Below are 16859 nucleotides of genomic sequence, written 5' to 3'. Positions count from 1 at the left end.
TGCCAAAGTGCACTCTAGAAAGTCTGTAGTCAAATATTTATTCCTACTATCAAGCTATGTGCAAGTGTTCTGAGAAGCCTTGTTTTCTTTTCCCTTCTTCTTTTTTTTTTTTTTTTTGGTAGCAGGAATTGAACCCAAGGGTGCTTAACCACTGAGCCATATCTCCAGACCTTTTTTTTTTTTTTTTTTTAAATTTGAGACAGGGTCTCGCTAGGTTGCTTACAACCTCACAAGTTGCTGAGGCTAGCTTTGAACCTGGGATCCTTCTGCCTCAGCTTCCTGAGCCACTAAGATTATAGTTGGGTGTCATCATGCCCACCAGAAGCCTTGTTTTCTTGGTCCCAAATTCTGTTGCTTCATTACTTCCACTCACCACTACCTCTTTTCCTTTTGAGAAATCCTTTCCACTTTTCAGCTGAACCCTTCCCCTGTTCACCTGTTAATTCATTTTTAAAAATGAAAACAGAAATTCAAAGCTCTGTTCATACCTGGTCAAATGCAGGGAAGAAGAAATACATATATGAATTAGATCAAGTTACTACCTTGCAGGAGCTCACAGTCCAGTGAGCACAGAAACCTTGCTGTTGTAAAGTGCATCTTTGGAGTAGCTTCAGATGGCAATGGGAAATTAACAAATGGGTACAGTCTCCTGCTTACACTGTGACAGAATAGAACTGGCACAGTAAATGGTGTCTGTTTAAGGGAGTTTCTGTCACTAACTAATGAGAGGTACACAAATTTAAACTCTCAATAGCAGTGCAGAAATATAATCAGAAAAGCAGAACTACTTCTTACTCTTCCCAGTAGCTACAGCAATTGGTTCATATAAAGGCACTGAGGAAATGTCTGTTGAAAGATGGAGAAATGAAAACATGCATGGATGGATAAAGACAGCTTACTGTAAACAAGGAAAAACTATGAAATTTAAAGTATTTACAGTTTCTCCTCACATTGAAAAGAGTAGGTCCTCCTGAAGTTCTCTTATTCTGGTGATGGAGTGGGGGATCATTTGGGAGAAGGAATAAAATGTCCTCTTTTATAAAGGGAAAGAAAAACAGGGAGAGAGCTGGAAGTGTGTGTGTGTGTGTGTGTGTGTGTGTGTGTGTGTAGTTCATGACAAGGACAGAGAATGGTTTCAACTCCTATGGAGAGATATAGCAATGGCCAAAGCTTAGCAGGTGGAGATAAATAGGTTTCAATATTTTAGGGAAATATGCCATGCAATTTGTTATGCAACTCCTTCCCTCATCTTCATCAGTAAAAAAGTGTGTTCTTTTTTGTGTTTTTGCAGTATGGTCAAGACTTGACTTAACAAATGTGGGGAGGAGTCAGATAGCCAGGCTCAAGGCAGGTGAGAAAGAGCAGGGGCAATAAGGAGGATCCAGGGTCATTTGTGATACACACAGTGTGCTTGTTTGAGGATTAGATCAAGGAACATCAATCTCTTGCTGAGCCAAACTTGTATTTGGTGATCCATGGAGGTTATGGGGTGTGAACTGAAGTTTTCTGGAGAAGTTGCATCTATATTAAAGATCCTTCAGCCAGGTATAATGGTGCATGCCTATAAACCCAGCGGCTTGGGAGGCTGAGCAACTCTGTGAGACCCTGTCTCTAATAGGCTGGGGATGTCACTCAGTGGCCTAGTGCCCCTGAGTTCAATCCCCGGTACGGGAAAAAAAATAAAATAAATAAATAAATCCTTCAGACTGCTTGATCTTGGCTGAGTAGGACATAGTTATTGTGGAGAGATGAAATATTGTACATCAAGAGTCAAAATTTTCTTGGGCTATTTTAAATTCTTTACTAGCCATTTACCTTAACTTTTTATCTGACCTAATATCCTTGTAACTAATAAACTTTTTGGAATATATTATTTTGTAAAGGTAAAATTTCTAAGCTGATTCTAAGCCGCAGAGCCAGAGTTAAAGTGTAAAGGACCGGACATTGTGAAGTTTCTAACTGCAGGGCTTGGGTTAAAGAGTAAAAGATTAAGTATTGTTACAATTCCTCTGCTACCCCCGGAATCTGTAATCTCAGTAGCTGTTAGGACAATACCCGAGCTGCCCAGTAAATATTCTCACTGACTCCTCTGGTTGTCTAATAACTTGGGGTTCTGTGAAGCTGGCACGTAGGCACCTCGGGCCCCAGAACCAATCAGTTTAAATGTTCACCCTGCTTAAAAGTAACCAATCACCCCTGTCCAATCTGTTCCCGCCAACAAATGTGCTAATCAGATCTCAGAGTTGTTGTTCAATTTTCCCACGCCCCATGATGATTTGTTCTGATGTATGCAAAGCCCCCTGCCCTCTCCAAAAAGTGTACTTAAGCTCTGCCTGACCTCTGCTGGGGGCTCTGGGCTGCTCTTTCTTCCTCAGTGAGCCTGGAGCCTCAGCATGCTGAATCAATAAAACCCCTTCTGCCAATTGCATGGAGCCGGTCTCTTGTGGTCTCTCCCTCCGACGTTTCGCTGGACCCTTACAATTTCTAGCTTCCACCAACCTTAAAGCTAAGAATGCTGGAAGATAAAATCTGAGCTGGGGGGCTGGGGATGTGGCTCAAGCGGTAGCGCGCTCGCCTGGCATGCGTGCGACCCAGGTTCGATCCTCAGCACCACATACAAAGATGTTGTGTCCGCCAAAAAAACTAAAAAATAAATATTAAAATTCTCTCTCTCTCTCTCTCTGCCTCTCTCCCTCTTTCTAAAAAAAAAAAAAATCTGAGCTGGGAGTGGTGGTGCACACTCATAAAGTACTCAGGAGGCAGGGCAGGAGGACAGGAAGTTGGAGGCTGAGTTGGGCAAATTAGGGAGAACCTATGCAACTTAGTGAAATGCTCTCTCAAAAATACAAAGGGGTGGGGATGTTGCCAAGTGGTTAAACGCTTGCGAGTTTAATATCCCTCCTCAAAAAAAAAAAAAAAAAAAAAAAAGCAGTTAGAGAAATGCAAATCAAAACTGCTCTAAGATTTCATCTCACCCCAGTCAGAATGGCAGCTATCAAGATAAAAAAAACAAAAAGTGTTGGTGAGGATGTGGGGAAAAAGGCACCATTCATACATTGCTGGTGGGACTGCAAATTGGTGCAGCCAATATAGAAAGCAATATGGAGAATCCTTGGGAATGGAACCACCATTTGCCCAGCTATCTCACTCCTCTGTCTATACCCAAAGGACTTAAAAAACAGAATACTACAGGGACACAGCCACAGTAATGTTTATAGCAGAAAAATTCACAATAACTAAACTGTGGAACCAACCTAGATGCCCTTCAGTAGATGAATGGATAAAGAAAATGTGGTATATATACACAATGGAATATTATTCAGCATTAAAGAGAATAAAATCAGGGCATTTGCAGGTAAATGGATGGAGCTGGAGAATATAATGCTAAGTGAAGTTAGCCAATTTTTAAAAAAAAACACCAAATGCCGAATTTTCTCTGATATAAGGATGCTGATTCATAATGGGGTTGGGGTGGGGAGCATGGGAGGATTAGATGAATTCTATAGAGGGCAAAGGGGAGGGAGGGGAAGGGAGGGGGAATGGGGGTAGGAAAGAAGTTGGAATGATATGGACATCACTACCCTGTACATGTACATGTATGTATGAAGACGAAAATGCTTTAATGTACATGTGTAAAGTACATGAAGACAAGAATGTTGTGACTCTACTTTGTGTACAACCAGAGATATGAAAAATTGTGTTCTATATGTGTAATATGAATTATAATGCATTCTGTTGTCATATATAATTAAAAAAAAAAAAAAGCCCGGGGATAAAGCTCAGCGGTAGTGTGCCTGTCTACCACACGGGAGGCTCTGTACTCCATCCTCAGTAGCTCACACTATCTCTTTCACAGGGGCATATGCCAATTTAATGTAATTTGAATCCCTGTTCCCAGGCCATGGTCATTCATATTTGACTCAGGATAAACTGTTTTTTTTTTTTTCCTTCTTCTTCTTATTTCCTTGAAAGCAGAGTCGTCATTTTACACAGGGGAAACGCCAACGAGTTGTGGGATCATAGCCATCGGCGGGGCGGGGCTCCAAGGGGTGGGTTGGGGGAAAGTAGCGATTCTGTCCATTTGCCCAGCTCGATACCTGGCTCCTAACAAGAGTTTAGAATATATTTAATCACTGGTTACATCCTACAAGGTGAAAAAAAGGGGACGTATAACTGAAATCCATTGAGAACTCAAGGCAGAGACGAAGACTTGGTGTCCCGTAAGCACCTATTCAGGGCATCCGGTCAGAGCAGAGTCAGAACCTTACCAAATACGCGTCACTCATTCCCATTTCCGGACTCCGTTCTGCCCACCCGCGAGTACTTCCGGTCGCCAGCGCTGGAAGCTGGGCCCGTAGTTGTGGAATGGTAAGTCCTTGCGGCCGGAGCACACATGACCTTCCGAGGCGATCCCGAGTGTAGTTGAGGGTAGGTCTACAGTAGCTGGCCCTTATTCTTCGCGTCACTACGCGGCATACACAGTAGGTATTTCCCTTGTGAAGGTTCCGGGCCGCGACTTCGGGATGACGTCACTTCCGAGTCATCTGCGGGCAGCGAAAACCGGAATTGGCAGTCCCACCTGGTGCCGAGGAGGAGTCAACGCTGATCGTTCTGTTTTTTTTTCTTTTTTTTCCCCGTATTTTGTACTAGAACTTCCTGGGATTACGATGCTGTTATCCTGAGTAGAATTGGAGGATTTGACAAAATATAAAGATGCAGGATGTCCAGTGAAATTGAATCTCAGATAAACTAATAATTTTTGGTATAAGAATATTCCAAATACTATGTGGGACACTTTACTACAATATTACTTATCTGAAATTCAAATTTAACTGGACGTCCTGTATTTTACCTGGCAAGTTTAGCCTTGAGCGTTCCCCTGCCCTGGATTCTGGTATTTAGTAGCAAGATTGAGGTCATTTCGGCCTTTGTCCGCGTGGAAAATAGTTAAACGGTTCACTCAGGCTCTGAAAGTCAGCCTGATGGGCAAGCCCCAGGGATCCCCCTGGCGAAATCGGGTCGTTTTTCCGAGTCGCTGTGGAGGTGCTCTTTGTGTTCCCTTTCACCACAGGAGTGGAGCAGGGTTAATCTTAATTTATGGAAAAGCAGAGAACTAGGTAGTGTAAGTAACAAAGGTATGGAAATTGCCATATTGTTTGGGTATGGAATAAACTTGTGTTTTGTGTTCTCTGTGTTAACATTGATGTTCTCTGTGTTAACATTGAAAGCCTGAGGGTGTTGAGGGGTGAGCATTAGGCACTTTTCAAGACCGCTTGGGATCAAACTCAAGACTTTCCCACTTGTTAGGCAGGTGCTGTCTATTACTGGGCCACGCCGAGCCCGCTACCTCTCCTCTTAAAAAAAAAAAATATATATATATATATATATATATATATATATATATATATATATATATATATATATATATTAGTAGTAGATGGCCCAATACTTTCTCTTTCTTTCTTTCTTTTTTTTTTTTAATATTTATTTAGTTTTTTAGTTATCGGCAGACACAACATCTTTGTTGGTATGTGGTGCTGAAGATCTAACCCAGGCCGCACGCATGCCAGACATGCGCACTACCGCTTGAGCCACATCCCCAGCCCCTTTATTTATTTTTTATGTGGTGCTGAGGATGGAACCCAGGGCCTCCCATGTGCTAGGTGAGCCACAACCTAAAGCTCCCCCCCTCCTTTTTTAAAAAAAATGGGGATTGAACCCAGGGGTGCTTAACTGCTTAGGTCCATCCCAGCCTTTTGTTTTATTTTTTAAACATTTTAAAATAAATCTTTTTTAGTTGTAGATGTACACACTACCTTTATTTTGTTTATTTATTTATTAATTTTTATGTGGTGGTGAGGATAGAACCCAGTGCCTCACACATTAGGCCAGCACTCCACTGAGACACAACCCAGGCCTCTCAACATTTTTTTTATATCTTTATTTTATTCATTTACTTTTTTATGTGGTGCTGAGGATCAAACCCAGTGCCTTTCACATGCTAGGCAAGCGCTCTACCACTGAGCCACAACTACAACCCCTGTTTTTTGAGATAGGGTCTTGCTCAGTTGCTGAGGTTGGCTTTGAACTTGCCATCCTCCTGCTGCTAAATTACAGGTGTGTACCACTGTGCCCAGCCCAAATGTTAATTTTAATCTCACCTCAACTCATTTTTCAAATGAGTCCCACTGGGAGAAATGGAGGTGCATCAGCTACCCAGAAAACCTGTTGGTAGAGCTGGAATGCTGACTCCCCTCCTCCACACTTGCTGATATAATCAGCTTGCAGCATTAATGGTAGTTATTTATTAAAGTAGGTGATTTTTTAGGAATTGGAGTGTAGCTCAGTGATAGAGTGCATATTTAGCATGTGAGAGGCCCTGAGTTCAATCTCTAGCACCAAAATATAAAACAATGAAAAAAATTGATGTCTTTTTATAGATGAGCCCTTTGGTGTTTTGTTGTCCTAAAACCCCTCTATTGCTCCCTGACCTTCACCTCAAGCCTTTCTGGGCCCAATGGGGAAAATGAATATTTGGGCTCAGTGATACAAACCTGACTTTTTCCTGCTTCAGCCACTGGGCTCTCACCGCTACAAGTGGTGTGACTCAGGACTTGTTTTGCTATGTCAGAGCCAGAATGGGTGTTTTTGCCAGGGATGGGTCTGTCCAGCTTTGTGGGTAGAAGGGCATCTTTTCCTCTCTTGCAGATTGGGTTCCATAGTACATGGCCTCAAGCAGTGCCTGGGGACTTCCTTAAATTTCACTGTGAGCTAGCCTTTACTTCTGATTTGTACCTGGTCTTCTTTGCTGGACTTACCTTAGTGCTGGGATTCCTCAGCTTGTGTGCCTTGAGGATGTACTCTGGACCTGGCCTATCAGTGCACTGATGAACATGTAGCCTCCCCACACAGACCTGCATTCCCAAGCTTCCCAACCCAGTCCCATGAGCTAATGAAAGAGAGCAGGTTGGAGGTCAGTGGACTCAGGGTCGGTTGATGTGACAACAGCCTCCTGGCAGCAGAAATGGTAAAGAAGCAAGGCTGGAGTGCCAGAAGTGGGTGGCACTGGACCAGGGCTTAGAAATGCTGGAGATGGAAAATGGGGAGTGGAAACCCTCTGGTAGGAATTGTTCCTTCTGTGAATGATTAACCCCAGCCAAGGGGGATGATCTAGGAGAAGGGCCCAGTCAACAGGAACTTTGGACTTGGGACAGAGTGTCTGGAAGCTTGATGTATGGTCTGCAAAAGAGGAGGACTTGGCTGGGTGGTGGGCTGGGATCCAAGGAGGAGACTGAGGTCAGGTAGCTGTGGGATTGAGGAAGTCCCCTTGAGCTATCAGAGGCTCATTCTTTCAGCAGCTGCTATGGGGCCCACTGGCCCTAAGCCCTCAGAGGGGTGGTTGTGGGGGGCCTCCCATCTCTAGCCTCACAATATGCTTTCTTCCCCCAGGCAGCCATGGATGCAAGGTGGTGCTGAGAGCAGTGGGGTATGGCTACAGCCCTCCAGGTCCTGCCCTGTCTGGTTCGAGCCCCCTTGCGTCAACTCATCTGGGGGGCTCCAATGGCCCGGCAGGCCAGTGGTGTGGCATTGGCAGAGCATGCACAACAGTTGTTTGAGAGTGTTGTGGGTGCCGTGCAGCCAGGTCCCATGTTGCAAAAGGCACTGTCTTTGGACCCTGATGGCAGAACGCTGAAGGTTCGGGATCGGAGCTTTCAGCTGCGGCAAAACCTCTACCTAGTGGGCTTTGGCAAGGCTGTACTGGGCATGGCAGCAGCAGCTGAGGAGCTACTGGGCCAGCATCTTGTGCAGGGTGTGATCAGCGTTCCCAAGGGGATCCGTGCTGCCATGGAATGTGCCGGCAAGCAGTAAGGAGGCATGGAGGGCTGCTCCCCTTTGTCCAACTGGAGGAAGGGAATACATGGGCTCAGACTTCCCTTCCTCACCAGCTTACCTTTCTTCCTATGTCTGGTCTGGCTCCAGGATGGGTGTCGGTGGTCATCTTTGTTCATGCCCCTTCACCTATGCAGCTGAGAAATCAGATAAGAGGAGAGGAGCCTTCTGCATCTCTTACTTTCTATTTGATTCCTCTTCAGGGAGATGTTGCTGAAACCACACAGCCGTGTCCAAGTATTTGAGGGTGCAGAGAACAACTTACCGGATCATGATGCACTGCGGGCCGCACTAGCCATCCAGCAGCTGGCTGAGGGACTTACAGCTGATGACCTGTTGCTTGTGCTCATTTCAGGTTAGCTCAGGACAGCAGGCTGGAGGGTGCTCCAAATACCAGGTCTTTGAGAGATTGATCTGATTAACTCCCAGCCAAGGGGGATGATCTAAGAGTTGGGAGCAAGGGAGGGGTGTGTGGAGTTGGGAGCAAAGGAGGCAGTGAGGAACCTGGAGCCTCCTGATTGGCCTTGGGCCAGTTATCTGTCCTTCCCTGAGCTGCAAGATTCTCCCTACCATCAACTCACATTGTTGGGTGATGATAATTGGGTACAGAGGGGGAACCTAACACGGAACCTGGTATATCAGCAGAGCTTTTCGATCTGTTGTTGCTGTCTGCACCAGTGTTAACCAGGGCTCGAACCTAGGTCTCCAACTCTCTCCTTGGTCTTCTGCTGTTTACCTCTGTTCCAAGTTCTTAGGGAATGGCAGGGGACAACATCTGGTAGCCAGCGTGTGGTAATTGTCCTCATGGGGCAGTCTAACTCCACCTTCCCAGACCACTTCCCTCATGTGGCCTTGTCCACCACTGCTTGCCTGGTTCCCTGGGTTGGGATGTCTCCTGTGCCTGAGGCTGTGTCTCTGCAGGTGGGGGCTCTGCTCTGCTGCCTGCCCCCATCCCACCTATCACACTGGAGGAGAAGCAGATGCTCACTAAGCTGCTGGCAGCCCATGGAGCCACCATCCAGGAGCTGAATACCATGCGGAAGGCCTTGTCACAACTGAAGGGTGGAGGGCTGGCTCAGGCTGCCTATCCTGCCCAGGTACGTGAGTTGCTTCTTCCTTAGGCAGCTCTGGGCTACTGCCTACATGTGTCTGGGACATGAAAGCCTAGACCAGCATACAGGCAAGGACCTGGTATGAGAGTTTACAGGATCAGGCTGGGGGAAGGCCTGGGAGGGGCCCCAGAGGGATAGAGGGAGTTCCCATGGCCAGGTGTTCTGTGAGCCTGCCTGAGAATGGTTAGATGTGATCAAGGAAGTGTACCAGATGATGGATACCTAAGGGGAAGTTTGTTCTTATGCTCTCCGGGATAAGAAGAAGGTGGGATTGACCCTTGCCCCGTGGCCCTTCCACAGGTGGTGAGTCTGATCCTGTCAGATGTGGTGGGGGACCCTGTGGAGGTCATTGCCAGTGGCCCCACTGTGGCCAGCGCCCACAATGTGCAAGATTGCCTGCACATCCTCAATCGATATGGCCTTCGTGCTGCCCTGCCACGTTCTGTGAAGACTGTGCTCTCTCGGGCTGACTCTGACCCGCGTGGGCCACACACTTGTGGTCATGTCCTCAATGTGATCATCGGCTCTAATATGCTGGCATTGGCTGAGGCTCAGAAGCAGGCTGAGGTGCTGGGCTACCGGGCCATGGTCCTGAGCACAGCCATACAGGGTGATGTGAAAAGTGTGGCCCAGTTCTATGGACTGCTAGCCCGAGTGGCTGGAGCCCGCCTCATCTCATCCACGGCTGGTGCTTCTGTGGAGGAAGATGCAAAACTCCATGAGCTGGCAGCTGAGTTCCAGCTCCCAGATCTGAAGCTGGAGGAGGTTCTGGAGGCTGTGGCAGAAGCTAGGGGCCCAGTCTGCTTGCTAGCTGGCGGTGAGCCCACAGTGCAGCTGCACGGCTCAGGCAAGGGTGGCCGGAACCAGGAACTGGCCCTGCGTGTTGGAGCAGAGTTAGGAAGATGGCCACTGGGGCCTGTTGATGTGTTGTTTTTGAGTGGTGGCACCGATGGGCAGGATGGGCCCACAGAAGCTGCTGGGGCCTGGGTCATGCCTGAGCTTACCATCCAGGCTGCTGCTGAGGGCCTGGATGTGGCTACCTTCCTAGCCCACAATGACTCGTACACCTTTTTCTGCCGCCTTCAAGGTGGAGCACACCTGCTGTACACAGGACCAACAGGAACCAATGTCATGGATACCCACCTTCTGTTTCTGCGGCCTCAGTGATATCATCAGTCATATTTTGAGAGTCCAGAAGAGGCGTTGGGGTGGGGTCTTAGGGAATACCAGAGTTGGTCCCCAGGGCCTCACCAGGCTTTAGGGCCTACTTTCTGTCATAACAGCAATTAGCTCTGAGGATAGAACAAGCCCCTTGGCCAGTTTATTGTCTTTGTTGTCCTCTCCTGAGCAGTCTTTTTGCTCATCCCCCTCCTTCTGTGGAGTGAAGCTAGAGAGATTGAAAATAAAAAGGACCACACTGGCTGGGCACAGTAGAGCACGCCTGTAATCCTGGCGGCTCGGAGGCTGAGACAAGAGGATCGTGAGTTCAAAGCCAGCCTCTGAAATTTAGTGAGGCTCTAAGTAACTCAGTGAGACCCTGACTATAAATAAAATACAAAAAAGGGCTGGGGATGTGGCTCAGTGGTTAAGTTTCCCTGAATTCAATCCCTGTTACCAAAAACAAATAAATAAAAGGACCACTGGATTCTCAGTGCATCTTCCCTCAGTACACAGACTCACAGGGATCTTCTGGGGAAGGGAGTGTGGGATGACTATAGTCACAGTGCCAGGATCTGATGGAGTTTCCCATACCCCTCTCATCTGGACACACTCAGGACTTCTTTCACATAAATAGGAGGCTTGCCTGTCTTTCTGGACTCTATGTGAGTTGAGCCTGGATCCCAACAGCCTTGATGTAGGCGAGCAGAGATCCCAGGGAGGACAGGCCTAGGGACTGTCACCCATTCAACCATGATTCCCTGTGGCATCCTTTGCCATAGTCTGTCCTACTCCTGCAATTATGCCTTACTGAGGTGGATGTTTACTACCTGCCACCAAGAAATCTCTTCTGTATTTGGATGCTCTTGGCTTTGGTTGAGCTGAAATCTATCTTATCTCCTAGGCCTCTCTTGTCTAGGAGCTCCTCTAGCCCACAGGACACTGGATCTTATTTTCTTGTGCCAGCCCCATTTTCCTAAGCTGAACATCCCCAGGTCCTTCAGCCACTCCTCTGGGAACACAGTTTACTCCCTGGTGCTAGCCTTCAGTGATGGTGTTCAGGACTGTGATGATGGGTGGGTCAGAGCAATGAAGGTGTCCAGCAGCCCCTTCCCCTGTTAGAGTTGATGGGCAAAGAGGTGAGTAGGGAGGAGAGCAGCAGTGGAATTGTTCCCTTGGCCTGGCTGGCAGCCTAGCTTGGCAGAAGGAGGTGCCACTGTCCTGGCTTCCTTCGGGCCTTCTTGTTCAGTATTGGAGCCCTCCGCTGGCTATCCTCACCGTGCGCCACGGCTCCAATCCCTATATGAGTGAGCAGTAGAATCACATAGGAATAAAAAGCCATAGAGAACAGTGAGGCCTGGGGCTGCTCCTGTGGGTCTTTCCCCAGTCCTGAGGGTAAGGGGCTCTAGGCCAGAGATGGCATGCCCTCTTTCTGGGAAGAGCCTCCCTTTCCCACTTAGACTCTGGACAGCCTAACTAGCAGAAGGTTCAAGACTTGGGAATATGGCTTATACAGAGCAGGCTCTGGGGACCTCCTTTAGGAAAAAGGGAGAGAGTTCCTTTCTTTTCTGTCCTGATGTAGAGTACCTGCCGACCAGGGTCACAGGGATACTGTTGTCCTCAGATGTGCCCTTTCCCAGACTGAGTCCTTGCCTTTGGGAATGTGAGTGTTAGCACAGGATACCAAATTGTAGGCAAGAGCAAGAGCGTGTGGAGGGCCTGAGGGCCTGTCAGTTTTGTCCCTGGTGTGCATGTGCATGGTGGGCATTTGAACACAATGCTGGTGGGCATACCAGGAGTGGGACTGCACCTGTGAGTGCTCACACAGGTAATCAGCACAGCTCAACTGCTGCTAATGCACATCTGCCTCCATGCCTGCCGAGATCTTTGCATGTGGGTGGGGTCTCCTTGGAGCCTTTCCTTGTCTACCTTGACCCCCTCCCTGTACCTGGGTTTGTAGGGAAGGCCAGGCTCTGAATTGGGTCCCTTACTGGTTTGTGAGCTTAACCCATTGTATTTGTTCACTGAGTACTCCAGAGATGGTAAAGGAAATGTTTGACCAGTCTAGATGACAAAATGAGGTAAACCCCAGTGGTGAGTACACAATAGGACTCATAGTTTGTTCCATAAATGTCGATTATAGATCATTAAAGTGTGCCCCTCCTTTTACTTTTGGCTTCTGTCTCTCTTGGCTCAGGTTCCTGCTGCCCTTGTGTTCACTTCATTTCCATCCCCTGAAGCTTTCCCTGGCTGGAAGTTTTCGCCACCAATAGTGCCCCATCTTCGGTTTTCTGCAGCCCTCACAGACCCCTTCATTCTCTGCACTTGGCATGAGTTCAGCAGTGAGTCTGGACAGCCCTTTAGAGTCAGCTTATCAAACCTCTTTTGTCTTATAGCTGGAGAAATAGAGAAGGTGGCTTGTCTGGGGCTGCATAGCAAGTCTGCCACAGAAGCAGGGTGAGGACCTAATTGGGACCTAGTTGGTAATCCTTTGTTAACCTCTGGGGCTCAGACACCTTGGGGACTAGCAAGAGCTCAACCAGAGTCAGGGAATATACTTTTGCCTTCTCTGCTGCCCTTCAAGGGCTTGGGGATGGTGACATGACCACAGTTGGCCTCTCTAGAGATCCATAAAACAGATTTGTTCTCTGAAGTATAGAGGGGAAGCTCTGATATGTGGTTTGGTAGAAAACCACATGCAGCTGAGTGGGATTTTGCATTACGTATGTGGCTATATGTACACCCACATGTGCATACATGGGTGTGTGTGTGTGTCCAGTGCAACCCATGTCTAGTTGCTGAGAGGCCTCTGAATTCTGCTGTGCTCCATACCAAGTGGAGACATACAGTTTGTGTAGTTAGAATGTTTGGGAATAAATTGGACAAGGAGGCCTTAAAGGCTGGCAGAGGCTAGTTGGCAAAGGGCCTTGTATGCTCAATTGAGGGAGTTAACTTTACATTAACAGTAGTGGCAGATTTCATAAGGATTTTGGCAGGGTGAATTTTTTCTTTTTTTTTTCGTACCCGGGTTTGAACCCAGGGGTGTTCAACCAGTGAGCCACATCCCCACCCCTATAGCTACCATCATGCCTGGCTGTTTTAGCACTTGATGCTGTGGGTCACCTTCTTTACTGTAGGGGGTAGTGGATGAAGGCATGCAAAGAGATAGGAGGTCAGAGGTGGATAGAGGTGCATCATGGGACTCCCAGAGCCCCTTCTCACTTCCTTTTTGTCCCACAGCCTTTAGCTGGGCAATACTTTAATAAGACTTTGGAACCAACACTGGAAGCCCCAGCTCAAACTTCATTAGGATCAACTATCCCTCTTTCCCTGGGAATGTTATTGGGGCCCTGAGGACTTGGGGCCTAAGGGACTAGTCAGCTGGTAGATGCTTAGAGGTCATACAGACCTCTCACTCATGTAGGATCTCACTAGGGTGTCAGTTAAGTGGCCTGGAAAGGGCCCTGGAATGGAAATCAGGTCCTAGGTCCTTGTCCTGGACTTAATGCCTTCCTATCTCCAGGCCCCAGTTTTCATTCTGTCTAATGGGGGCAATATCCTTGCTCTGCTCACATCTTCAGCAGGACAGGTGGAAAGCTCTGTGTAGGTAGAAGGGTCAGGGAGAGAGGGGAGAGGTATTGGTATCTTTCAAAGGGAATCACAGGGAGATCTCAGCTCAGGGAGGCCCCCTTCTTGCCAGGCAGGATCAGGGTTAGAGCTAGCTGTGGGTGTTACAGACAGGTCAGTTGAGCAATCTCCTGCCGACTGGCATTAGACTAGCACTGACAGGGCACAGCTTTTTAAAAAATTTTATTTTATTTTGCTGTGCTGAGGATTGAACCCAGGGCCTTGTGCATGTTAGGCAAGTACTTTACCAGTGATCTATACCTCTAGCCCAGAACTTGGTTCTTTAATGGCACAGTGTGCCTTGAGAGGTTCTGGAACTAGGGATTGGGGTCACCTGGAGCTAGAGTAAGCTGATGACTCAGTCTGGAAGAGCACTTCTTCTGTTTTAGGGAAATAGGCATGCCAGCCTCCCTCCCTTTGGGTTCTGATTATGTGTGAAGAATGTGATGAGGCCCAGACTGTGTAGGGGAGACTGTCCTGGCCCCAGCCTGGGAATCCTTAGCTGGGTGAAAGGACTTAGGGTGGGTTATGGGAGAAGAGGGGCTGTGCGTGGGTTGGGGGGAGGGATACTGACACTTCCTGAGAGTGTGAAGCCAGTGACCAAGGCAGACTGCCACTTGTGAGATAGGACCATGGAGCTGCAGTGAGCTGTACCCAGCTGCGAGGGGTGGACTTTTTATCAGAGACAGCAATGTTTGAAGGTCAGATCCCTCCCAGGTGAGTACTAGAGCCAATACTGAGGCTTTGCTCACCCACTTCCCCTGGGAAGGTTGTGGGGAACATTTAGCCCTGCACCAGCTCATGCCCACAGCTCTTGATTCCACCTCTGTACATTTTGCTCTGCCAGAGAGTCAGAGGGTAGGAGTAGTGGTGGCAGCTGCTTCTCTGTTCAAATGAGGAGGCTCTGGCCAAAGGTTAAGAGGGAGTTGGCCCTTGGAAATGTGTTCCATCTGTCCTATCCTAGAGGGGCCACTACTGTTAGCATCTCTGCCTTATGAGATCATACTCATCACTATGATATGATCTACTATTGGCTTCTGGGGGTTCAGGGAGCTGTAGGACCTGGTCCTGACCTGACCAGGTAGTTTGGGGCCAGCCCCCAGAATGCACCCACAGGGAAGGTCTTCCCTGCTGTCCTCATACTCCTGGCCTCCTCCCTCCTCCAGAAACCAGCAGAACCCTTGGAAGGGTATGAGCTTCTCAGTCCTGATCCCGGCAAGCCCTGCCTTCATCCCTAGTTCCAGCAGAGAAAGGGGTGGGGCCAGCATGGCATCTGCCCCTTCAGTCCACTTCTATCACCTGCCCAGATCTCCCGTGGCCCTGGGCTGTCCCATTAAATGCACTTGTAGCTTCTCTTTAAGAGTCAGGGCTCTGTCTCCACCTGTTCCCCACACCTGCCACACCCCTGCTCATAGACCCCCATTCCTCCCTGTCCAGCCCTGATCCAGGAAACTGACTGCAGAGACATCTGGGCACCGGTCTGTGACCCTACTGTTTGCAACTGTGGGTAACACCGTCCTTGGGACCTTGTCTGGGGGGAGGTGGTCAAAGACCCCCAGAGGAGGGGAAAGAGTTTAACCTCCCCCTGTGACTCTGTGGGTCTGGGTATTAGTAGTTCGGAGGGAAACCTGTGAGCTGTGGCAGAGGAAAAGCTCTTTCCTCTGTCTCCCCCCAACCTGGGCAGTGGGAATAGACTCAACACATTATGACCAGCAACCAAACCCCACCAGGGATAGGCACTTGCGGTGGCTCACAGCCCTACGGTTTATGCCACTGCTGCCACCTAGCAACCCTGTAGCTACAGCCCTGCCAGAGGCAAGGGTCAGAGTCCTGAGCTCCAGGACTGGGTGTTCACTGAAACCTTCATAGGTGGGATATCCTGATCAGCCCAGCCCCCTCCACCCCCCCGTTTGGTGCCCCTGATAGTCTCCTTCAGCCCAGGGCCACTAGCAGAAGCCAATCACCCTGGGTAGGAATAGCGTACAACAGAAGCCAAGCACTCCGGGCAGAGACAGCCTACCAGCTCCGGTCAGCCTATCCCTTCACCCTCTGTTCCTGCTGACCACCGGGGCACCTGCAGCTGGCACTCTGCTGTTCCCATTGCTCTGGACAGAGAAGCTTTGCGGTCTGGACTGCCCACTCTCCCCACCTGCCCGCCCCCCCGGGGCTTTGACTGCCCCATGCCTGTGTCCCTGAACCCCAGAGCTCACCTCGGTGGCGCTGTCTCCTCACCAGAGGCACTGCAGTGTGGGAACTGTCCCGAGGAGCTGGTTCTCAGCTGAAACAAAGAGGTGGGGGAGAAAGAGGGGGGCAGCAGGAGAGGGAGAGGGTGAGCTGGGGAAGGAGTGGAGGCTGGAGGGGGACTAGAAGGGAGAGGATGAGACAGAAGAGAAGGGAGGGGAGGACGACGCGCCAGCCAGCCGCGGAGAGATAAAGCCTGACTCCCGGGACTGAAGGGCTGAGAAAGGAGGGAAGAGGAAATGGGGAGGGGGCAGAGGAGGTGAGGGGGCCAGATCAGGAGAGGAGAGGCTGTTGGGGCGGGGGAGCAGGGATGGGGTAGGGAGATTGGGGCAAGTGAGGGGGCGTGGGCAGGAGGGGGAGCAGAGGGAGAGGCTGGGCTGCAGGGCAGGCTGCTGACCGCTGGTGGCTGGGCTGGGTGAGTAGAAGAGCCCCACTCCTGTCCCATGCCAGTTTCTGGTCCCAGGGGAAGCCAAGACTTGAGTGGGTAAAAGGTCATGCAGGAACGGGGCTGGGAGGGAGGGGTACAGGGCAAGGCTCACTAGGCTGATGGACTGGCTTGGGAGAATAGGGCCAGTGACAAAGGCGGGAGAACAAAGGTGTTGAAGGGAGGAATCAGCCCTGCTGACCCCAGGTGTGTAAGCCCTGAGCATCCTGGGCAGTCTGCTGAGTGGAAGGCAGGGCTACTCTGGGGCAGTTCAGGCTGAAGTGGCAGCCTAAGGTGGAGGGGAGAGGAGATGGGCTGTGGGGACAGGCAGAGTTAACCCTCACTCATTGAGAGCTCTGAAAACCCTGGGCCACACACCATGACTGACCACACATCAGAATGCTGGG

At 49.3% G+C, this 16859-nt stretch overlaps 1 protein-coding gene across 2 annotated transcripts; it reads left to right on the top strand.

Annotated features, from left to right (window-relative positions):
* The first annotated feature begins 4299 nt into the window (after positions 1–4299).
* Positions 4300–12329, top strand: Glyctk (glycerate kinase). 2 transcript variants are annotated; one of them, XM_076868294.1, is made up of 5 exons: positions 4300–4368; positions 7450–7865; positions 8094–8245; positions 8812–8987; positions 9303–12329. In XM_076868294.1, exons 2-5 carry the CDS (start codon positions 7489–7491, stop codon positions 10167–10169), a joined length of 1572 nt encoding a protein of 523 aa, XP_076724409.1. In that variant the 5' UTR covers positions 4300–4368; positions 7450–7488; the 3' UTR covers positions 10170–12329. The 2 variants fall into 2 exon arrangements, with proteins under 2 accessions (XP_076724409.1, XP_076724410.1); XM_076868295.1 differs by lacking the exon at positions 4300–4368 and adding an exon at positions 6585–7120.
* The last annotated feature ends 4530 nt before the right edge of the window (positions 12330–16859 follow it).

Source organism: Callospermophilus lateralis, chromosome 10 (genome assembly GCF_048772815.1).
Source record: "Callospermophilus lateralis isolate mCalLat2 chromosome 10, mCalLat2.hap1, whole genome shotgun sequence".
NCBI classification, from domain to species: Eukaryota; Metazoa; Chordata; class Mammalia; order Rodentia; family Sciuridae; genus Callospermophilus; species Callospermophilus lateralis.
The sequence above is the reverse complement of the archived record's forward strand: the minus strand, read 5'-3'. Positions and strand labels throughout refer to the sequence as shown.

What these genes read in the sequence shown, in the direction of transcription:
- Glyctk (XM_076868294.1), top strand. Translation starts at nt 7,489, where the DNA reads ATGGCTACAGCCCTCCAGGTCCTGCCCTGTCTGGTTCGAGCCCCCTTG. An exon ending in ATGGAATGTGCCGGCAAGCA is followed by an intron (nt 7,866 to 8,093) that starts GTAAGGAGGCAT and finishes ATTCCTCTTCAG; the next exon opens with GGAGATGTTGCTGAAACCAC. An exon ending in AGGCTGCCTATCCTGCCCAG is followed by an intron (nt 8,988 to 9,302) that starts GTACGTGAGTTG and finishes GCCCTTCCACAG; the next exon opens with GTGGTGAGTCTGATCCTGTC.